The 24,929-nt window shown below is 34.9% G+C and overlaps 1 protein-coding gene across 3 annotated transcripts in view; it reads left to right on the top strand.

Moving 5' to 3' along the window:
- ZNF385D (zinc finger protein 385D) overlaps positions 1–24,929 on the top strand; it is a 373,909-nt gene that overhangs the window by 289,834 nt on the left and 59,146 nt on the right. For all 3 annotated transcript variants that reach the window (XM_042889198.1, XM_042889199.1, XM_042889200.1), the window contains one exon: positions 24,163–24,325. In XM_042889198.1, the coding sequence (XP_042745132.1) occupies positions 24,163–24,325 (163 nt within the window). The remainder of the gene's footprint in view (positions 1–24,162; positions 24,326–24,929) is intronic.

A 24,929-nucleotide genomic window follows, 5' to 3' on the forward strand; every position in this document is an offset into this window, starting at 1 on the left:
AGGTGGGTAAATATGAAAAAAATTATTAGCTATCATTTTTTGTAGAAATACTGGCAATATTTAATATAAATCAATAAGTATGACAAGTGAAAAAATATCTCTGGGCTGTGGAAAGAAAAAAGGACTGAATGAATATAAAGTCAAAAAGACATGGAAAGATAGCAGTTTTGGAATATATGGAAGGGTATTACTAAGAGCTGTGGCCAACTGAAATTTCATTTCCTGGTTTTAGTAAAAGATAGTCAGCTTAATTTGCTTTTTAAACTATTTTATTATTTATTATAATAAGTATATTAAGCAAAACAATTCTAGTTAAAATGGTCAAATTCAGAAATGAAAGAAGTAGGAATAGTTGTGGGTTTCCTGTCAGTGGAGGATCTTAGCAAGTTTGACAGCCTGTTCTGAGGATGGACAGGGAATGTTCAGTGATATCCCAGAACTGAGGGAGAGGTTAGATGGCCTTGTGCTCATCTAACTGCAAAACAGTTTCTGTGGTTTGACGGAGTTAGCAGAGATTTCATTTCTTGTCCGTGACAGAAAATGGACACCCCTGTCTGAGTTTCTGTTGGCAAAGACAGAGGAACTTTCAAAGCTAACCCCAAAGATTCTAACTGCTTAAAATTATTTAGCAATTCACCTTCCTAATCAGAAATCTGTTATTATTCAACTTTCAGAGATACCCTTAAAGAGTATTTAAAACCATGAGTAGCATTTACCTCGATCACTGCATGTGTAGCTTTAACCATTTCTCGTTCTCTACAGGTTTTATCTGTACCTCTGATTCTGAATTAGATTTTGTTTTAGATTACAACTTAACTTGAAGATTTATAACACTACTTTGGTATTTAAAAAAAAAAAAAAAAAGTAATCTCCTTGAATTGTAACATACAGTTTTCTTAATCAAAATCAAGTACTGCCAGCTACCAAGGACTGTGTATTATCTCAGGACAATTTTACTTCTGGTTGTTCGAAACCAGTCCCCCCCTGTTCTGTGAAGCTGTTAGCCTGAATCTTTAGGGAGATGCTCCTTGTGCAAACACATACAGATGTGCAATTCCCTTTGAGTCAGTGTTGCATTATGAGGGTACAGAACAGTTAATCACCGAGAACTTCCTATCCCCCAGCCAATTCCACACAGCTTTATAGCCTTCTGCATGACGTCACGTGGCATAAAACATCCCCTTGGCCAATCCAAGCCAGTTCCACCCCCTGTTGCTGTGCCATAATGACATTGGCTCTTCTGCTGTAACATACCCAGCCCAAGGAGTGCACCCATCACTCAGCAACAACCAAACTTTGGTGTGTTATTTACACTGTCTCAGCTAAAACTAGGGCACTTTCTAATATTGCTAATAGTATTGCTAATTGCTAATAATAATTGCTAGTATCTTTCCTGCACTGCAGAATCCAGTGTTAGGATAAACAAATACTGATTTCAGTGGTGGAATTGCACATGCCATTCAATTGAGTTCAGAATGTGAGTCAGAATTGAGCTTTTCCATAGTTGCTAGTTTCTTCTATTCACTGGAAAAAAGTAGCAAGTAATCATAGAAAGTGATGAGTGCTAAGATTTTAATAGGATATCCAGAATTTATTATGGAAATTCTAAAGAATTGCTTAACAAAATGTTCGATATGTTTTTGGCATTTGAAAAGTCTAGTGAAACAGCACAGAATGTTTTACTCATGCACTACATACATAACAAATTTAAAAAAACAAAAAAAGCAACAACAAAAAACCCCAAATCACTAGTATTATATTGTCCAGATGGATATTCATTAGATTGTGGTTTTATATGCCTAGATCACACATTTTAAATGCATTACCTCCTCTACTCCTCTTTCCTAGAACACAGTTCTAAACGCTGTGGCAGCAATATGAATTGCAGTCAGGACCCGTGCAAGCCTAATCTTTCCTATGCTAGAGAATTTGGATTTTTTTTTCTTTTGTAGTTTGAAAGAAAAAACGGTATATTTTCTTAAATTCTGTCTACTCTTAGACGATGTCACCTCTTAAGGTGTTGAACTTAGTCCCCTGACTGATATCTTAAGGATTTGGATTTTTCCTTGTCTGTTAGTCATTGCATACAAACCAAATATGCACTGTGAATACTCATTCAGTGTTCCACAAACTGCAGAGCTTTCAGCACAAATTCTCCACTAATCCTGGTGCCTGTCTCCTCTTTTGTAATGAAAGCAATTTTTTCTGTGTAAGAAATCTCTCTGTTTCTGCAGAACATGGACCAGCGCACGGGTATCTAGCCCCCAAAGTATTGCCTCAGGATAGAAAGAATAGTTTTAAGTTATCAGTCTTTTAAATAAACCTACAAAATATGCTCTGATCTGTGAATGTTAGCTGGTTGGTGCTGATGGGAACAGATGGAGTCACTTCGCATCCACTATGTTCATACTACAAGATACGCTTTTCTTCCAAAATTCACTCTCCAGTCACATTTAGCAGTGGTAGTTGAAAGGGAAATCTTTAAATTCGTGAAAAAAGCAATGTTATGTTTACAATTCCCATGTCCCTCCACAAGCACAGGGTATTGAGAAATGTCCAATATCTATGCCAGCTGCACATCAGTCAGTATAGGAACATGATCCTGGAGAGGATAAATCGTTCAGTTGATGAGAAGCTATTGCTGTGTTAGGACTTAATGATGATGCAGACCCATCACTTTATACTGTTTTTTATTCAGCTTTGTCAAATCTCTATTTTTACCTCTGCTCATCCTTCCAGGTTATTTCATTTTCAAAGCAATCACTTGCTTTGGTAAAATAAACCAGTTGTGTATAAAATTTGACATCTCTTGGAAATTATTTGAGTTTGCAAGAAATGTTCCTTAAATAAATAAGTAACAGCTCTCTTTGATTGTCCTCTTAATAATTTGCACAAGACTAATGACCGGTGCTCTGACTGTGTTCTAACAAACTGGTTTAGAAGGTTTCTGCTTCTAGCACTGAAGTTAATATTTGCCCTTTGGGGCCAACTTTTAACTTATATTAGATGATTTAGATGATTTTAGATGATTTTAGAACTGCAAAGAGTAGCAGAGGTGAGAGAACTTAAGAGAAAAATTGTTTGAACAAACACATCCATGCGTGTTACTGTCAGAAGCTTTCCTTTCCATGAGTGTTACTGTCAGAAGCTTTCCTTTCCTAAGAGATGATTAAATTAGGATATCAGAATATATCTGAAAAACAAGTATTGAGGGAAGATAGGAGGAGGGGAGGAAGTGCAAAAATGATATATTTGATCCTAGATTTTCCAAAATCTGCTTTTGATGTCATAATCGTGTATGTAGATTCTAAGATGAGTTGCAGGCAAATAATACATATGCTACTAGTGATTTTTTTTTTCAATTGGCCTCTGTAGCTACATTGTCTGATTTACACTAGCAACAGAAAGATTTCATGCCTGCTGAAAAATGAGGGGATCTTTATGTGAATAAGCTTCACATAACACCATTGGGAAGCATATCGAAATATTATCAACTATACATTGAAAAATACCATTATGTAAATGAGGAAATTAGAACAGACAGACAAACGTATAAAAGTGCAAAAATGTTCTTTGTCTCTTTCAATTTTCTCATGTGCTCCACTCATACAAAAGACTGCCCATTTCAGCTGCAAGGAGAGAAACCTCAGCTTTATCTCTTATTGCCATACATGTTTGTATTTAAAATATTGTTCATGTCATCTTCCTCAGTCCAAATGTGAAATAAATCAGTTAACTTTAATACACCTTAAATTTAAGAACAACTGTAATGGGAATTCTTTACAGAAACCTCTTTCTATAAGAAAATAATTTACCAAGAAGGAAAGATAGGTTGTACACTCTCTTCTGAACCATCTTCACCTAGCTTTGTTTGGTCTGTTCTAATTTCTTGCTTACAGGTTTATTTAAACAGGCTAAGAATTTATACAGTTGAGCATCTGAGATTCTTGGTTATTAATAATAGGTGCGAAAAACTTTAACAGTAAAAATGACTAAATATTTTGTTTTCATTCACCTATCAATGATTCTTTGAGAAATTGCTCTGCTCACTTTAGTAGGCACTGGTAAGGACAGGAGAGAGAAAGGAGCAGATAAGGTTATATGTCAAAATCTATAGTAAGAAAATGTGCAATTTTTTTGTGATGGGGAATGATCTCCACCAAAATGAGATAACTGAAATGTGAGGATTTTTGTTGTTTTTTTTTTTTGTTGTTGTTGTTTGTTTGTTTTTTGCTGTTTTGTTTGATTTTTGTTTTTTTTACTCTATAAAATTATTAATTCTGAACATATCAGTAAAATGTTTTTTTCCCCCGTCTTTGTTTTTTGTACTCTTCCAAGAGTGGTAAAATATTTTTAAATAATAGACTAATTCTGGAGATTTTTTTTCTTTGTTGTCAGTAAAATTGCATGCCCTGGAATAGCTTCGGTACAGTCTTTTTTATGTATCTGTGCAGCCAACTCTTGTAGTGAAAATATTTCATTTTGTCAGAATTATCTTTAAATATAATGGCCCCTGATGTGAACAAATTCCACTTCAGAAACTACAGGCCTGACTTTTTCAACTTCTTGTTTCTTTTATCACTCTTCACATGTCGTTTACAGTCTCTGGAGATATTCCTATTCTGTGTGCTTACTCATACCTCAGCTAACAGCTGAGAGTCCGATCCAATGAATGAGTGGAAGCACAACCCAATATCTGCTTTTAAAAGCTTTATATTGGAGTAGAAAAGTACACTTTTGAACTGTACCTTTGAGCGTATATTGCCCCTACTCATGCATTTTTTTAATCTCAATTGAAAATGAAGCCTTTAAAGGTTTAATATGGCTAAAGGGGACTGACTTCTTTTCAGGAAAGAATCCAGTATGGCACTTATACTGAACTTCCCCATGGCCTTTAAAATCCTTACTATGAATTTAAAACATGTATTGAGTCAGAGGAAGTGCTTTACTGGTAAAGCATACAGCTACTTTTTTTATATGTAATCTTCTGATGAGTTGATCTAAAATTATGATTTTAAAAATAAAAAGTTTTACTCTGTTTGGGATTTATATAGATCATGTAATGGTGGAACAATGTAGATATACATACATAGTGAATTTACCAAATTCATTTATGGTAGTTGTTTTTGGATGGGCATAAATGTTTCTTTTTATCTTTTATAAAGATTTTAGAAGGTATTCTCTGAACAGGTTTCATCCTTTTCCAGCATAGCCTATTTTCTCTGCATCAGTGGACTTGTCATGATAATCAACTTTTTTGTCCCAACCATCAATCACTCTTGATTACAGATGGGGAGAAGTTCTGTTCTGTTGATCAGCCCATCAGTGCACATAATGTTATACCTAGAGACAAGTAAAAATCATCCCTCGATGGGAGAATCACTTGCCTTCTAGCCTTTTATCTGAGGTATTTTAATTTGCATTTAAAATATTGTTGCAATTCTCAGTGCTTGCTTTGATTTTACTACTTCTTGACAAAAATAATAAATTCTGTTGATATTTCCCTGCTTTTCTGTTTCAAATAACATTTTGAATTTTAACTTTTCATTCATTGTACAAATATTATGGCAATTATTACTATATAAATTAGAAATTAAATGGTTATGCAGTACTAGGAGGAACATAGTATACTTTAGCCCAGAATTTCTGGAAAAACACTATTTTGTTGTCTTATGATATACTACTTAGCTAGGATTATAGTTATTTTTAGAATTCAATTTATTTGCACTGTTTGTTAAACAAACTTCACAGCAAGGGAATTACTAAAAATTAAAGGCATCTTTCTTTTCTTTAAAGGAAGTATGGTTTATATTGTGATTGTACTGAAAAAAACACACTTCTGTCACTTAATGCATTCAAGCGTATTTGCTTCCTTTTAATAAAAATGTGAGTTGTCACAAGTGTAATGTAAGTTCATCTAGAGAAAATATATTTTGGAGAGAGCTTAAATACGACTTAAAAATAGCTATCAGAATAACGAGACGTAGTTTACTTGAACCACAGTCACTTCTTTTTATTTTTAGCATATTTTCCTAAAAATAAAGACAGAAGAAATCACAACAGTATATAAGAAGCCTATAAATCTGCTTCAGAAGCTATAGGACAAAGTGCAAATGAAAAAGACAGAGCATAACAGTATGGAGTATATGGATTTAATTAGCAATTGCATTTATATGTAAAAGATTTAATTAGCAGTAGATCATTTTCTTATTCCTATTGGCCATTTTCTGGACAGTGATATATAATTTTTTATGTTGCACTATGCCAACAGGAAGTGTTTTCATCAGACGCAGACACTTCAATACTATTATCTCTTACCTCAGCCTACACAGTGATGCAAGCATATCCAAATGTCACAATTTAATAGGCCTATGATAAATACAGTGAACAAACAAACAAACAAAAAAATAACAGCAAGCCTGTGGCATATTTGCAAAGAAGTTTTATTTTGTGTATTCTGATGATAATAACACTAATTGCCATTGGAATCACTCAAACAAGTTCATTCTTTATCCTCTGTCTGCCTGAATACCTTGTTTGCCAAATACAGACTTTAATCACTTGTACAGTAGTAGCTCCTCTATATTGACATTTTGTTTGTTTTTATGGTTTAGTAACTATTATAAATATATTGAAGGTTTTTTATCAATTTAACAGAGTGGATCAGTTTACCTTTTCAAAGATGCTCATCATTTGTTATTGTAATGACATAACAGAAAAATTTCTTTTGTTAATGAATAGAGATGTTAGGTGGAACTTCATTAGTGCAATTCTAGTCAAATAGCCTGCCAGTAGGCACCTGTCACTACTTGTCAATTCCTTCTCTAACATGATTTTCATACCAGAGTTTTCTTAGTAATAAATAGCAAAAATAAAGTCAATTTCTAAGATGAGCATATTCCTAGAAGCAGCAGTAAGTGAGCAATAATATCTGGATGCTGGAAAACACAGTATGTAATTAACACCTTGGGCATTGGTGGAATTAAAAATCGTACTGCATTTAATTGTGTTTTATTGTAGGTAATTACAGTGCCTAAGAACTATTATTTTCTAAAATTGCATGACTACTTCATATTTCTTTAGATTTCTTCAGAGTGAAACTTCACATAACACTAAGAAATTCGGTTTACATCATGTAGCAAAAGTATGCAAGAATTTTCAGTTAAATACACTATAAACGGCACAGCATCATTTTGGCTATTCTTCTGAGTATGAGTCCCATGTCTTTATTACTGAGACAGACTTGCTAGCAAGGTAAGCCAAAGTGACATGTGATTCAGAGAAATGCCTTCAATCTTTGTGGACTTACTAGCTGTCCTAGTGCTTTTAAGAGTTGCTACTGCCAAAACAACTGGCAAGAAGTAAAGGAGAGAACAGACATTTTGGAGAAGGAGTAGATGCAGTGACATTCAGCAGCGGAGATGACAAGGAATGAGGACTGCATCAAGAAAATAAAAGGTCTGGTACTCCCTCTTTGACAAAATAGAGCTGTGGCAATGATCACCACATATTCATTTCTATCTTGCAGGGATAATTGTGTTTGTATAAGTAAAGAGTCTTTCAACCCAAGCTACAAAATCTTTCTATAAAAGATCTGATTTTTTTTTTAAATTGTGCATGTTTTGTACTAATATGAAGAATTAGAAAGTAAGAGGAATTTCTGTGGACTGGAAGATATGCATTTCATGCTTCTGTTACAGCATTGTCTAGGATAGGTAAGAAATATGACTTGGAGTCAAATGATGGGAGAAAATCAACGCAGGGATTTTACTGATTTTTCACTGATGTGTGTGGATGTGCTTGTTGCTTAGAAATATTAAAAAAAAAAAAAAAAAAAAAAAAAAAAAGTATAGTTTCTGGTGTTGGGAAGCTGAATTTTGTGCAACTTATGCAGATGCTGTACAGACTTTGAACTGACAGCACTTACAGCCTGAAAGGATCTTGCCTAACTATGACAGAAAATCCTGAACTTACTTTATTATCTCTGTTAACGCAAAAGCAAATGACTGAAAGTAATTGAGGGTAAATTGATATTTTTTAAAAGTTAGCATTAAGAAAAGTAGGCATGTTTGCTCTTATTAACTGATTTTTCCATCATGTGTAAACTTATTTTAAGATGAATATTCACTGTGGCAGTGATGGATGTTTACTCATAGGCATCAATCCATACTACTTCACTAAGAAAGGAAAACCATGTCCCAAGAGAAAATAGGCTCGGAATTTTTGTTTGTATGTCTTGTTGAGTGCTCGTTGATATACACAGATAAATATTAACCACAAAACACTTTGGAAATCATAGCCTGGTAATTATGTTATTGGAATAGCCTGAATTATTCTGCAATAATTATTTTAAAAATTGAGGTGTTATATTTTAATCAGTAATCTACTTAGAACTTGGAGAATACTATGGCTTGTTTACATAAGGAACCTACAGCTAAGTATCTGTGCAACATACACTGCTTTACTAATGTGTAGGATTCGATTTTTTTATTTAGAGAGCTTATTTTCTAATAAATTAGAAAAGAGGTAAGAATATAAGGTAAGGAAAGAAGCAGAGTGAACGAATAAATGGAAAAATACTTTCTGAAATTCATTTTTAAGAGTTTTCTTGAAGGAGAAACGTTTTGCCATCTTATTTTTGACAACATCTGAGAACATTTGACGTAAAACTGGGAAAACTGTCTAAGTACATTTTCAACATTACCAGTTTATGCAATAGTTTACTGTAGTAGGTGAATTGCTCTAAGTCATGAGAGGGAGAAAGAGAAGAGAAAAAAATAAACAGTATTGAAAAGCAAATGTGATGATGCAGAATAGGAGATTGCTACATAGAAATAAATGAAACTGAATGTCATAGTTCATTATTAAAATCTGAGATATGATGGTATGTACAGGGACAAAAAAAGTGACTTGAGAAATGTGACAGTCTATAGTAGGATTAAAATGGATTTATCTAGGAGCTCAAACTCAATGATCATGAAGATATTGGTTGAATTAAAATAGATGGACGAAGTCCTGAAAAACGTATCCAAGTCCAGAGGAGTGGAAAGGCTTGAGGGCAGACTCCTGAAATATGTTAGTCTGGCCAGCATAAGGCTTTTTTTGTGAATGGGAAGAGGAATTTTTTTATTGGACATCCTTCAGTTGGTGCATCTTAGGATTCAAACCTTCTCTAAAGTCACTCTTAATTAATATTTTTTTCCTCTCCATACTACTTACAATTACATAAAAACAAAGATGGCTGTAGTCTATCAATTAGCTCTTTTCTGATATTTGTGGTAAGGAATAAAGATGGAAGCATTTGTAGAATAGTTTAAATGGGTCATTGCTTTAAATTTAAATTTTTTAAAATAACATATATTGCATATTTTCTCTCTCAGAAAACATTCATATATGAAAAATATGCTGATTTGAATATTACTTGAAGAAGAACACAAAGACTAAAAATATCCATTTACTTTTCCACTCAATGTGCTATTCTCCATTTTTTCACCTCTTCACTGCCATATTATTATAAAATTACTTTGGCAATTCACTGTTGCTGCTCCTGACATGAAACAGGTAACAAAGTGCTAAGAAACTGATTCATAGTCAGGAATATAGACACTTACAGCAATTGAATTATGAATTTTAATTCATAGCTTGAAACCATTTGTTGTTACTGTTACAACAATCTGTTGGTTTTGTAGGCATAACTCCTATTTTTCTACTAAAAGGGGTTCCACCAATTATTAAACATACATTTTAAATGGAGAGCTTAAATATAAAAAAAGGATGGATTTGGACTGTAAGTAAAAAGCCAGGATTTTACTTGGTTGGGATGCTAACAGGGGCTCATCACATTTCAGAAAATAGAAGCATGAATTATAGAAGCATGAATTGTTTGTAGGACAAGACATAGACCATTAGTGTTTCACTGCATTTTCAAACACTTTTCCAGGTGGTGAGTGATGGGATGGCCCTTGAAACCTTCTGGATGAGGAGCAGCATAATTCTCTTTTATCAGCACCACAAATGATCAGTAGGATGGTGATTTTATCATAAACATCAAATCTGAAGTCATTTCCTAAAATTCCTTTCTTTCTTCATAGTAGAAGTGCTTTGGCTCTCTGATCATCCTATTAGATCCATTCCAATAGCTCCACATCTTTCTTGTGCTGGTAACCCTGGCCTGAATGCGTCCTCACAAGATCTGCCTACAGGGGAACAATCAACTCCCTGTCCCTGCTGGCAACTCCTCTTTTGATGCAGCCCAGGATACAGTTGGCCTTCCCACTGCAAGTACTCATTGACTCATGCCAAGCTTATTTGTCCACCAGAACCCCTGAATCCTTTTCTGTGGGCTTGTTTGTTCATTTCTGTTTGTTTAATGAAAAGAAAGAGACTCCACCATTTTTTAGAGATTTTATTGGTTTAAATGGGGACAAGGAGAAAGGACTGTGTCAGCACCCATGCTGGATAGTGCTTCAGGGCAGGACAGAAGGGCATTAAAAAAAAAAAAAACATGGCTAAATCTTTTGAAGGTGGAGGCTGCCTATGTCATTACTCTGGTGTTCAAATTCCTGCCTAGTTTAGCCTGTAGATCTCAGCATTTAATATCTTATTAAAGGTTTGTGCACAGCTGGAACAAAGATTCCCATAGATAATAAATTCTGTTGCTGGCTCCTGCAGTAATAAGCTGTGAAATCAAAAGACTAGCAGGGCCAATGCTGTGGTCTGTCTGATAGAGTGTTTCTCCTATAAAACATCAGGGGGCTTTGGACCCAGATACTCAAACATGCAGAAGTCATAGACTTACATTTGGCTGACTGAAAACATGTTCATGCTCGACCAAATAAATACTTCGACTGTACATTTAATCTGTTCTTAGCATAAGTCTCATCATCCTGCTACCATATTCAAACTAAAATAACTCTTTGGTTTAGCTTGAAACCTCTTGTACTTCTGGCCAGCTGTCTGCCAGAGGAAGCCAATTTGATTTACCGTGTATAAGCCTGAAGGTGCTTAAAACCGAGTTTGAAGTAAATAACTAGTTTGTATTTGGAATGCAGTACGGTTTATTTTTTTCAGAGACTGATGGGCAAAAACAGTGAGGCTGAAATTACATCTGTAAAGTGAAATTGAAGAAGCAATGAATTAAAGATTAAAGCTTCAACCCTCTGTAATGAGAAAGTGTTGGAAAGAATTTGAACTTAAATCTTATCTGGACTTGGTAGGACCCTTGGTGTTAAAGCCAGCTGTCCTGAGCTTCGCCTGCATGTTCTGTTCCTCTGTAAATGTGACAGTGCTACAAGTTGTCAGATGTCACACATTGTGCATATCATTCACACATCTGCCTTGTCTGCCTTAGTGATCTTGTTTGGAGGGTGTGACTTTTTCAAGGGTCCTCATCAGTAGAGCCTTTCATGGTACCTGAGATTGTAATCTCACTTCTTCTTTGGGGTTAAGTTGTGAGTATGGCTGTATGGTGCTGTATGGCTCAATTCTTATTACTCAGTAAATCTCTTTAAGAGGTGACCATTTCTCCTTTTTGCTTTGACAGGCAGAGTAAGCGATACACAAGGGCACATCAGTCAGAGTTGAAAGTGGGTTGTTCATGAGATTCTGAGGACAATAGCATGTGCAGGTCCAGGTGCAATATAATTCCAGCTACCAGGGCCATCCTGAACTCTGAGAGCCAGGAAAATGCCCTGAAATTTTAATAGTTCCTCTCTTGTCTCAGGCAGACTTATGTGACCCACTGGTAAAATTTATCGTGATCCAGTAGACAGTAGCAAATAGTTGTTTTTACAAACACAATATTTGATACCTGCTTTTGCTATTTCATATCTACTGCTTGAACCAGCAATGGTAATATTCTTACAAGGTAATATTTTTGGGTTTTTTTTTTGTCTAAGGTTTATTTATGTTGGAATAGCTATTATTTTTTGAGAGATGAATTATTCTATATATTTTTATTACATTATAGGAAGGACTTTATATTTTTTGTGTTGGATCTATGGAGTAATCTAGATAGGCTGGATCAGCGTGCTGAGACCAACTATGAGCTTAGTCAAGATGCTTTTTGATCATAACAATCCCACGCATTGCTATAGGCTTGGGGCTGAGGAGCTGAAAAACTGCATAGAGAAAAGGAATCTAGGGATATGAGTGCACTACCAGCTGAACACAAGCCAGCAATATGCTCAGGTGGCCAAGAAGGCCAGTGGCAGCCTGGCTTCTGTCAGAATTAACACAGTCTGCAGGAACAGGGAGATGATCTTCCTCTGTACTTGACACCAGTGAGGCTGCACCTTGAGTGTTGTGTTTAGTTTGGCCCTTCACTACAAGAAAAACATTGAGGAAAGGTCGAGGTTGGCTTCTTCTCCCATGTCACTAGTGGTAAGATGAGAGGGAATGGCCTTAAGATATGCCAGGAGAGGTTCAGGTTGGATATTTGGAAAAAAAAAAATTCTTTGATAGAGTGTTCAGGCACTGGAATGGCTGCCCAGAGAGGTGATTGAGTCACCATCCCTGTGGGTGTTCAAGAAATGTATAGATGTGGCACTGAGGGACATGATTAATGGGCATGGTGGTGATGGACTGATGGCTGGATTAGATGATAGAGGTTTTTTGCAACCTTAATGATTCTATAATTCTATGATTTTAGGTGCAGGATTACAAATAGGGAATTACTTTAAAATAGAAAGACAGTCATACAGATTCAGCCTAGAATGAGAGTTCTAAGTGTTATCTGCTTTTTTCTGATATTTTACTACCTAGATACTATTATATAGTTTAGCTGATATATTTTGTGGCTTTATAACTGTCCATAAACTGCGGCACTGATTATTTGCAACCCAGTTAAAAAAGCAGGGCAACAGATTATATCTCTTTAACAAAAATGTGAGAGTCTTTGTTAACTTTATAGCTGGATGTCTGCAGGACATATGTGTATTTATCAAGAGTACTCAGCGTTGGAAACCTAGCATAATGGAAGCCTTCTAGTATAATGTTTTTGGTGAGATGGCAGTGTCTTGCGATCTGTGTACAGCCATGCATATATATACATAATTTTCACAAACACTTTTTGTTTTAATGCAAAAGAAGCAGAAAAATATTCCTATGTGGATCAATCACTGTGGTTGTCTCTAGCAGAATCAGACAGAACTGACAGGGAATGTGCAGAGAAAGAAAACAAGTTATCTCCATTTCAGTTAAGTTGTTTTGGATATTCTCAACTTCTCATTTTGTCACTGTTTTGTAGGCTGTATTTATGCGTGACAAAAAAATAGAAGCAGGATATCAGTACATAGCACCAACCTAGGTGATATAGATCTGCCTAGCCAAATGCTACTATAGCAAAAGTGATAAAGAAGCATATTCAAAGTTGAATGTAAGTTTTTTTGTGGTGAAAGCATGACTTTTGCTTGTTCAACTGATGTGTTTCTGTGATGCTATACATTTTGTTTTCACGGCTTAGATTTAAAATCTTTAAATTTTTTTTCATTAGGATAAAATGGTCCATGTGGGACATCACAGTTGCTTTCAGTCACCAGTTCAAAGTGAAATAAATGTCAAAATACTTGCCAACTGAAATGTAGCTAGGGCTTCACTCACACAATCTGACTTAACATGCTTGATTTTTTTTTTAATTTTCTCTTGGCAACAAGGTCCTTCCAAGGTGCAAAGGGCAATGAAAGTCAGTGGTTCATAGTTTGTAGATCTTGGTGTTTAATGAATTCTTAGAAGTAAATACTGATGCAGTTGTAAAGCTCCTGCAAAGATTTGCCAAAATGTCCTTTCTTTATGAGAAAAGCAATGAACTGTATTAGTGAAGATGAAAAAATAGCTTCCAAATCAACAGGCTAGAATCAATAATATGCATGTGGAGAGGGTGAAAGAACATGTTCTGTATTTGCATGAATAAACTAAACAAAGTTATTCTTTTGCAGCAAAGCTTCTTGAGTAATTTGTTAACTTCCTATCATGGTTGATTTCAACATAGATTTCAATGGAGCTTGGGCTATTGAAGTAAATAGCTTATTCTTTAAGATCTTTTGTTGTTTTTAACACATTGAATTAGCTCATTACTGCTGAATATGTAGTGGAAAATAGCATCTGTTTACACTGCAATAATATAAAAATTAGTTACCAGTAACAGAATAAGGAGCAATCTGCAAAAGCTAATCATATCTGTGCACTTGTCTGCAAAAAGTAAATTGTTAATACATACTCATGGGAAAAAGCACTGGTTTGTGCAATTTAATAGCAATGTTAAATACAGTATATCAAAGAATTTGTTTTTAAGATTCAGTTTTAAAAGTCATAAGAGTATGAATGTAAAAATTACACCTCTCCCATATTGCTGCTTCACCTTTACTAGGTGATGATAGCAAAAATCTAGAAAGTATCTTGAAGTTTGTTTTCCCCACATCACTGTCAAACTGTCCATATGCTTCATGTACAACACTAGCATAGAAATCAACCAGTGCAGGAAACTAGATTTGTGAGAGTTTTGTACCAGTTAGCAGGAGGTTTTTAAGAGGATCTATCTTGCTAAGTTTGTTAAGTTTAACTCTGTCATGTTAAGTTTGAGGTTTTGCAAGGCATACTGAGAATTAAGAGCAGTGAGATATCATGGGTATAAGCCTTAGAGCTTTCTATAATCTCAGTGCATTATTTGTGATCAAGTTAAAGATCCTTATTTTCATTTTATTCACAAGATTCAGGAATCTTTGAATCACAGAATTACAGAATGGCCCAGGTTGGAAGGGACATCAAGGATCATGAATCTTCAACCTCCCTGCCACAGGCAGGGCCACCAACCTCCCCACTTAACACTAAACCAGTTTGCCCAGGACCCTATCCAATCTCTACAGCTTTTTACAGAAAATGAACTCTCCCAGAAATAATTATATATAGCCTGGGGTAGACACATTAACTTTCTCTTAGTACTGCTTGGTACTCATTCTTTCATTCTTTCATTCTTTTTTCTTTCCTTTTTCTCTTTTTTATGTAATGAGTATTTCCTCCCAAAGAGATGTCCTGTGAATAACTCTGAAGTAGGATTTTTTGAGTAAACTACTGTGCAGGTCCTTTCATAGATCTAACATTGATCAAAATGAGCTAGGAACTAGTAGATTGAGATTTATTGTAAGAAAACAGATTGCCTCTTCTTGGAGTTCCTTAAACCTGAGAGGCTTGGTTTCCCTTTGGAATTAGAGAATTGAAGAATCTGTACAAATTTCAGTCTTAGTTCCTACCGTAAAATATCAATCTCTGTGTAACTGTGATGAGATCTCACAGTGGGCAACTTCACATATTCGATGCATCTTATTGCCTTTTGCAAGCAGGATGGAGATTGGACCTGGAGAGCACCTAACTACAGCCATGTCCGAATAAAACAGTGCTGGAATGATTCTTGCCAGGTTTTTACTTTCTTCTTATGTGTAGAGGCTGATCTAAAGGATTCAGGGAATATTAAAATATAAAATTAAAAATTAACTATATTTGAGAAGAAAAAGAAACAAAGTTGAATCAACATTTTTTCTGAAAACAACCTTGAATTTTGGAAAACTTCTATGAACTATACTACTGAAACGAGTAATTTCACTAACAGTATGAAGACTGTATATTAAGAACACAGTGAAAATATCTCCATGTACTCTTTAGTGATTTTATACATGCAGGCTGTATTAGCTTGTTGATAATTTCAAATATAAAATTCAAATGGTACCAAATTAATGGGAATTTGAATATGTACTTTTACATTTTTCCTACCCTCTGTAAAATCTCTTCTAGTACTTTTATCTTGTTTACCTCTATTCTTCTCTGAAGTTTTAATTCAGTCAAAAAAATCTGAAACTCAGAATTCAATGAGATTACTATTCTGACAGTAAGCATTCAAAAGTGGTTATAACAGAAAACAGGTGAAAACATTTAAAGAAGTTATGCTAAATCCACTGCTCAATTTTCTTTAGTTAAAGGTTCACCAACTGAATGCGGGAAAAGTGTTTTATGCCCATTCAGTGTAAGATTTCTAAATGAACTGAGGCTCTGGGCAGGTGAGATTCTGTGACAAACTGAGAGTCATAAGGATGTTGGTTATGCATCCATCACTGTTACTTCTCTTAAAGACTGAACTTTTCAATGCTATTAAGAAAATTACTTTGAAGTAGTTATTTTAAATCCAACAGCATCTGCTGTCTTTAGATGAATATCATTTGTGTATAACCTGAATACTGAGTTAAATTTACATTATTAAATTCATCATTAAGTAAATTGCAAACATATCATGGTATATTACTTTCTTTGTTGTTTCATAGGTGCATTTTATGTCAACTTCTAATTTTAGAATTTCTACTATCACCATAACATTCAAAAGGTGTTAATTAACACAGTGAGTAAAATGTGCAAGTGTCTACTACTAAGGGAGGTAAGGTGGGGTAAATTTCTACAAAATTATTTTGGTATACATCATTTGATCAAGTTCTCAGTTCTGAGTATGTTAGTTCCAGATTTAGAATTGGAAACATTCACATTATATTTACTGAGCTGAATAAATATCTTGTTTATTTTATCTTGAATAACTCAAAGTGGTGTATATATAGACTACTCATCTTCTTCATTCTAAAATTAATCAATCACCTGGTTAATCTGAATAAAAAATCAAACAAGTTCAATATTGTCTTGAAACTCTCCCTGCAAGATTTACCATGTTGAAAATAAATGGTTCTTAAATGTCTTCCAAGTAATAAAGATCAGATTAAATGTTAATTTCACTGATTAATAGTTAAGACTAGTTTTCAAAAGAGCTTTTTTTTTCATCTCCCCATCAAAAAATCTCCTCCAAAAGCAACTATTACTAATATGAAAATCAGCATATAGGAACTTCCATGGACAAGAACTTGAAAGCCATGCTAAAAAATGAGGCTAAACTTTATCTTTCTTAGCAATAAGAACAGAATAGATGGTAAAGCAACTAATAATTTTATTAAGCTTCAACTTGAGATGAACTTTTATTGTGCCGCATGACCAAATACTGTTGTCCTTAAAAGAAACAGGCCATAGAAGGGAATTCATTACTTGAACAGCCATCCCTTTATAATTATGATTTTGTACATGTTCTGTTGTATATGTTACATGAATTGAGAAGTGTTTTGTATCTATGCATTCTTTTGTACCTTGCCTAGACAGTAGCATTCTACAGTATGCATGGTCTGCTAGAGTACTATGAGACAAGGGATATTAAATAGGGAATTTTGATTTCATGTATTTGACCAAGATAAATAAGGTTTTCTTTTCAAAAATGAGAATGTTTGATTTTTTTTTGATTTGATGTTAAAATATGATGCGGAGTATTGCCAGGAGTGGTCTCTCACCATTACTGAGAAGAGACCAAGCAGATTGAGATGGAACAGCTTTGTTAATGTGAAGGAGCTAGTGCGCTCAGAAAGCTCCCATCTTCTCTGATCCTTGAGTGTCGAAGTGCATTCAAGAATGTATTAAAATAATGCCTTACAAAATAAAAGAGAGAGTAGGGGGTTTTTGTTGTTTTTGTTTGGTTGATTTTTTGTTTGTTTTTTGTTTTGTTTTCTTTTTTCCATAAAGAGATAAAATTAAGTTCTTGGGAATTAACATTTATTTTCTTCTGCCATGGTAATGGAGGACTGTTCTGTGGTTTTTTTTCCTACATCAATGTCCTTTTCGGTACTTGCTCTATCAGTGTATATTTGGCTATAGGAGGAGAGGCAAATTGATCAGTGAATGTTTATGGTGCAAAACCATATTCTCAAAGCATATCACAAAGAGTGAACATCCTTGGTGTTTCGTACCATGGTTAAATCTTAGTTCATAACGTAATTAAGTCTGTGGCTTCGTATTACAGACTGATGTAGATAATAGAGTGCAAAAAATTTGAAATGACACAATTCAGAAGATAAAGGTAAGCTTAGCAGAAAGAAGAAATGATGACAGGCAACATTTATCTGTATTATAATTGACTGCAGATTCAGTTTGCACATATCAGGTAGGCATCAGAGCACTCTTGTTCAATATAGAACATGTCATTGTACTGACATCATCTTAAAAAATTGCATTACATATCTTTACTTAATCGTTTATTCTGCAAAAGCTTGCATAGGTGCTTGGCTTTCTTGTCTCTTGTAGGGAGAATCTGCAAAGCTCTGAATTCTACAAAGTTCCACTGTGTTCTAGAAAGTGAGAATAGGCCTCATTAGTAGTCGTGAATTTCCTGTCTGTACTCAATGGGTAAACAAAACAATATACCTCGAAAGGCATGTAAATTTGAAATATTAAAATATCTTCAAATGAAGACTTATCTTTAATTAGATCAAATACATCTCAGTGCCAAAGACTGTACAATTCTTGTATTGTTATATCAGATATTCACAGTGGTCCTAATTGTTGGGAGTCTCAAGGTTGCTAGACTTTCTGTAACCTTCTCCGGTTTATTCACTGTTCCGTAGAATTCAGCCCTGATTATATAGCATGTATATAGTAGTAAAGAAATGTCTCAGTTGCACAATATGACTTTATTTGAACACAGTGGTGTCATCAGATTTTCAGGATTGGATTCACCAAGGGGAATGCTTGAACAACCTAGTAGCCCTCTGTGATGTCATCAGTAGCTGAGTAGATCAGGACAGAGAAATGGATGTTGTGTACCTTGACTTCAGCAAGGCTTTTGGTACTGTCTGCCACAATATCCATGTAATGAATCTTAGAAAGTGTGGATAGATGAGTAAACAGTGAGGTGGATTGGCAACTGTCTGACTGGCAGATAATTGTAATCAGTGGTGCAGAATCTAGCTAGAACCTTGTAATTAGCCATATTCCCCAGAAGTTGGTGCTGAGTCTGGTCTTGCTGAACATATCCTGCAATGGCTTAGATGAAAGGATAGAGTCCACTCTCAACAAGTTTGAGCAAGTTTGCTGATGATACAAAGCTGAGATGAGGGCTGATACAACAGAAGTTTATGCTGCCCTTGGACAGACTGGAGAGTTGGGTAAAGAGGAACCTTAGGAGGTTCGATAAGAACAAATGCAGAGTCCTACCCCTGGGGGGGGGAGGGGAAGGGGAATAACTGCATTCATAAGTACAGGTTAGGGCCTGACATGCTGGAAAGGAGGTCTGCAGAAAAGAACCTGGATGTCCTGGTAGACAGCAGGTTGACCATGAGCCATCAGTGTGCCCTTGTGACCATGAAGGACAGTGGTATCCTGGGGTGCATTAAAAAGAGTGTGGCCAGCAAGTCAAGGAAAGTGATCCTCCCCTTCTACTCTTGTGAGACTGTATCTTGAATGCTATGTCCAGTTCTGGGCTCCTCAGATCAAAAAAGATAGGAAACTTCTAGAGATAATCCTGTGGAGGGTGACAAAGTTGAGTAAGGGCCTGGAGCATCTTAGGTATGAGGAAAAGCGAGACACCTGGGACTCTCCAATCTGGAGAACAGAAGGCTGAGGGGGATCTCAACAGTGTTTTTAAATACCTAAAGTGTGGAAGTCAAGTTGATGGTGGCGGACTCTGGTGGTGTGCAAAAATGAAAGAGACAATGGGCAGAAACTGGAATGCAGGAAATTCCGTGTTAACACAAGGAAGAGCTTCTTTACTGTCAGAGTGAGAGGAGCAAGCTGCTCAAATTGTTTGTGGAGTCTTTTTCTCTGGAGATATCCAAGATCTGCTTGGTCTCCTTCCTGTGCTGTCTGCTATGGGGAACCTGCTGTAGCAGGGGGTTGGACTTGATGATCTCCAGAGGTCCCTTCCAACTCCTACAATTCTGTGATTTTTTGATCACTGACTAGCCAGACTGGCAGTCAACCTGGCGACTTTGGATCCATTAGAAAAGTACTTATATCAGTATGATGCCTGCTCAAAAATTAAAGGTCTTTTTGTTTTAGATCAATTTCTTTTGTGATTAGAGCATCTATCTTATTATATTTGAAGTATTTATTGACAGACCAACTTTAAGAAGATTACATGTACATGATGATTAAGATAACATGTTGCACAGGCATCTCATAAACAATTTCCCTTGTTACACCAAAGAGCAGAAACCCTCTTCTTGCCATATGCATCTGGCTCACTGCTTTTCCTGTGTGGGTAGCTCAGTATCAACACTGGTTTGAACAGTGAACAGTTTGACAGCTATAGTCTGTGCTTTACTCTGGGAGATCCTGACATCAATATGTTAGCCAGAATTGATTCTGTTGTATTGGGAGTGACAGGAGAAGTGATTGTAGCATCCAGTGGCTGGTAAAAACAGAGACATGATGTGAGCAACTAAAATCTCAAACAAAAAAGACTTTCCACCCCGTCTAGAGCTTTCTAATAGTAGTAATTGGCCACCTAAAAATATGGAATATAATGTTCTCCATGATGGACAGCTTTCACAACATATTTTGAGATGACAATGTAAGATGCTTGGGTTAAATTTAAGCAACGAAGAATCAGTGGAGTGTACCAATTACACTTTTAAAAATTTTCATTTATTTGAGCTTGCTTTTATTAGAAAGGTACTGCCCTGAAGGAATGAAAGAGGCAGGAAACCAATCTGTAAGATGATATGAGGTAGAACTAGATGGATATTAAAATATAGAAGATGCAGTGCTGCTAATTTGAAAATTCTCTGAAAATCCTTTTGTACCTCAACACTCAAAATTAAGTGGGATGTTTTTCTTGATCCAATGCCTAAGAAATATAAGTAAGAATTGTATGATTCACTGGAGTAAATTAGTCAGACTGACAAACTTATTTTGAGGACTTTTGTATAGATGTGATGTCTGTTATTGTAAGAGAGTACTCTGGATTTTTTAAAACATCTCATATATTTTCATTGTACTTTACTCATTACAATTTGCTTAGTAATATAATGTCCTTATAGCAATTGTAGTACAATTTCACTTAGGCAAAAAAGAATAAAATGCAGCTGAGTTTTGACACTGGCTGTTATTTCTCACTGCTGTCTGATGCAACTATACAAACTGCAAACACAGTGGTTATTCTTTTGTGGTATGTGTGTGTCTGTGAAATGATAATAAATATATTTTTTATGTAGGTCAATACAGTTTTATATTCTTGACATTTGTGAAGTCTGGAAAATATATAGATTAGAAAGGTTGCTAATAAATGATAATATGTGCATAGAAGCAGAAGAAATTCTCTGCTTTGCAAAAGAGATGCTTAAACTGAACTGTATCACTGAAATAGTTATATGACTTCTTTACATATAACCTTTGAAGTGAATTGCCATTTAGACATCTTGCCATTTCCTTGGTTTGAAGTAATTCATGTACTACAAATTTTATCCACATGTGATTTGCAGGATTGGAGCTCTCAGAATGTAGTTAAGAATCAGTGGGTCCTCAAATTCGAATTCGAATTAGCAACATACATTTTACTTTCTTCTTAGACATCTTTTCAAGAGTAGATATAGTTTCTTAAAGTACTGAAGTGTTTCAGAATTAGACCCCCTGCTCACCTTTGTGAAAGGCTATAGTCACCACTCATTATGTTTTCCCTATCCCACTCTTGCAAGGAAATATGACAGACTCTTATTTAGGATTCCAGTTAATTTGTAGAAGTTGAGTTTACATTAATTTTGAGTGGGTTAAATGCTTAGGGATTATTATTTTCTTGCACAGAACTACTGTTAACCTAACAACTGCTGTTATCAAGTTCAGATGGCTTCATATTCCCTCAGAGAAGGGGGATTTTAACTTTGAAATATAAAAGACATCTATGTAGAAGCTGCACAAACTGGCAACACTCTCTGGGAAGTAAGTAATGGACAACTCTGTATAGCAGGAATGTGTTTCTACTTTGGAACAATTATGTTCATATGTTTCAGAACACAGGAATGTTTATGAATTTCTACATAAAGCTTTATTTTTTATTCCATATGCATCCAGCACTTCGAGTAGGGGTTTGTAGAGATGTAGCTGTGAGAATTTGGAGTAATTCTGTGGATACAGGACACAAAAATATGGGGTGTTTTTCCAGTAATTCTGTGAAGAAAATTGAGCTGTGTCTCAAACGAAAGTCAGTGTTCAGATTCCAGTATTTAGGATCATATTCTAACTACCTTTCTGTTATTTGAAAAATGACACTGTCAGTTTGGGAAAACAAACGCACTCAGTAACTGAAGCTGTCTGATAATTAAATTTGACTCTAGAAACAATAAATACAGTTGATACAATCTCATCAAAAGGCTGTACTTTTTAATGTCATTTTTAATGCATCATCATAAGCTGACACTGGTTTTTCAGTTTAACAGCAATTAACATCTCTTGATTGTTTGTATTTGGCTTACAGTATGTCTTGATGTTATGTGTTCTGAATTGTAAAAGGTGCATGATTGTGCTGTTTCTGTTCAAGTTGTTTCTAATTAATGACTTCACTGTCCAGTGTTCTTTCAATAAGGGTACCTACTACAATATTTGCATTATTTTAGATGCAGAGAAACTGGCATTTCAACCAAGTGGAATGATGCATCTTAATATACAACGAGAGCATATATTTATGTGTATATACACATACATGTATATGTGGTTAATGTTTTAAATCAGTTCTCTCACTTCTCATCTCCCCACCTTGAACTTCCCAAAACTCAGGCTTCTGGAAAGAATCAGGACTTTTCAGGAATGCTGAAAACCATAAATCTTGAGATAATTAATATATACTTGTTACATTTACTAGAAATTGCTCTATTCCCAAAATTCAGCACAGGCAGCATTAAATAAAGGTCTGATGATTAACAGATGCCAGAAAATGCAGTTCTCTACCTAGTAAAAGTGGTTTAGTGAGTGAAGCAACTGTGTCATTTTATCCCTTTGATCCCTGAGTTAGCAGGTACTAAGTGATGTGTTTTTTTCCTCTTGTGATTACACAATAAAGTGCATTTACTTTATATATTCATGCTAAGCATCTGTTATTTTTTTATCTCAGAAACAAAATACTGACCTTTTGTCTCCTTGGGCTAACCCAGCCTAGTTGCTTTTCATTTGTTTGATTCTGTGGTAGTTAAATTTTGAAGATTATCTGAGATTCTCAATAAACTTCTTCAAGTAAGAAACGAGTTGCTTTCAATTAAATTAGAATTTCAGCAGTAAAATTATAAGGAATTATCTAATTATTATTTTAGTAACAATAAGACAATCTTTCTTATAAAAATTTAAATATAAGAGAAAATAAAAAGCTCTGAATATTCTTATTAGTTCCAGTGTTTGGGTTTTTTTTGCTAAAACTTAATCTTATTCTTCAAATACTACTCTTAAAATATACATACAACATGAATTAAATGATTTTTTGTATTAAATTATGGAATAATTAATATTGTTTCAGTATTGTACATAAATCTCAATAGCAATGCACATTCAAATCTGTTTTAGCTTAATGATGTCAGGTAGCCAAAACATATTTGGCACTCTGACAAGACTTGGGTAAGCTTTCTCCTTTGGATGCTCCTGGCTTTGAATTACAAATGCTACCATTTGTGGCAGGTGGATTAAAATTGCTTATTTATTTATTTATTAAAAACAGATAATTGCACATCTGCCTTAGATTCAGTTAGTTCTTTGGTGATGGGCTTTGAAAAGGATAACTTATGTGATTTGTGTTTTGCTTTTTTTTTTGGAGCATGGTAGCTTTTGCTTTGAGATTTTTGGAATTTTTTTGTTTGCTCTGAACTGTCAGTCTTTACTTTCCATTTGAGAAACTCCTGATAGCACTGCTAAGTGTAAACTCTTCTTTGAAAGACAGAAAGAAACTTTAGCTAAATATCTAGTTTTTCATAGGAATTGGGATAGTGAAAAGTGCTTTCTTCCCCATTGCCTGATAAATATTTTTTTTAATGCAAAAGCGAAATTTTTCTTGATAGAAAAACCAATGAAGATACGTATTTCAAGCATGTGAGACTAAAACATCTTTATTTTTGGTCTGGAAGTAATATATCGTTATACAGAAATATACTGTATTCATCCAATAGGGGTTGTTTGGGTAATTTTTCCATTGTTTTCCAAGCATCATTCTAAATATAATTTTCCATTTGGATAATGTGAATGGTACCCATTATTGAAAGGTAGTCTGTATTTGTACTAATACAGAGAATGCCAGTTTAGAAATGAGCCTGATTGCATGGTTCATTTTGTTCTCCTTTGTAGAGCCAGGCTGCGGCCCACTACAAAGGCACTAAACATGCCAAGAAGCTCAAAGCACTGGAAGCCATGAAAAATAAGCAGAAATCTGTTACTACCAAGGACAGCGCAAAGACTACCTTCACTTCCATCACTACCAATACCATCAATACCAGCTCTGACAAACCAGGTTAAGCGACAATCTTTGTTGTGGGTTGTTGGTTGTTTTTTTGTTGGTTTTTTTTTTTTCTGTTATTGTTGTTGCTTTGTTTTTGTTTTGTTTTGTTTTTTCCTTAATTCCATGTCTGTTTGGTTATGTGCTTGCCACATTGATTCATGCTTAATCCATTTTTCTGTGTGGTACTGATTTCTTTTAGTACTTTTAGTATGCTGGTGAGAGTATGACAGCCATGCAACTGATTTCTCTTTATGAAAAGAGGCTTGTCATTCTTTTAGGATAGAATGCAGTACTTACATTTTGATTATTTTTTATAACAGCTAAACTGTTACATATCAACTGACCTAACCCTCATAGCCTATACACAGTACCTGTCTATAAATCATTACTTACGGCATGTTTCTTTTAACCACAAATAAAGCAGCAAATTGCACTAACTCTTTCTAGAAGCCTCTTGCTAGAGCATTGTTAGCTTAAACCTAGTTTCCATAAATTCAAACATTGCATTTTTTTAAAGTGGCTATTGCATGGTTTTGAACTGGAAAATAACAGTATAACCTCTATTCCACATAATCAGGTAAGTGTTGTTGATTACAATTATTCTGCTTAAATGAGT

Source organism: Lagopus leucura, unplaced genomic scaffold (assembly GCF_019238085.1).
Source record: "Lagopus leucura isolate 7727_CA_CO unplaced genomic scaffold, USGS_WTPT01 Super-Scaffold_100157, whole genome shotgun sequence".
Lineage (NCBI taxonomy): Eukaryota > Metazoa > Chordata > Aves > Galliformes > Phasianidae > Lagopus > Lagopus leucura.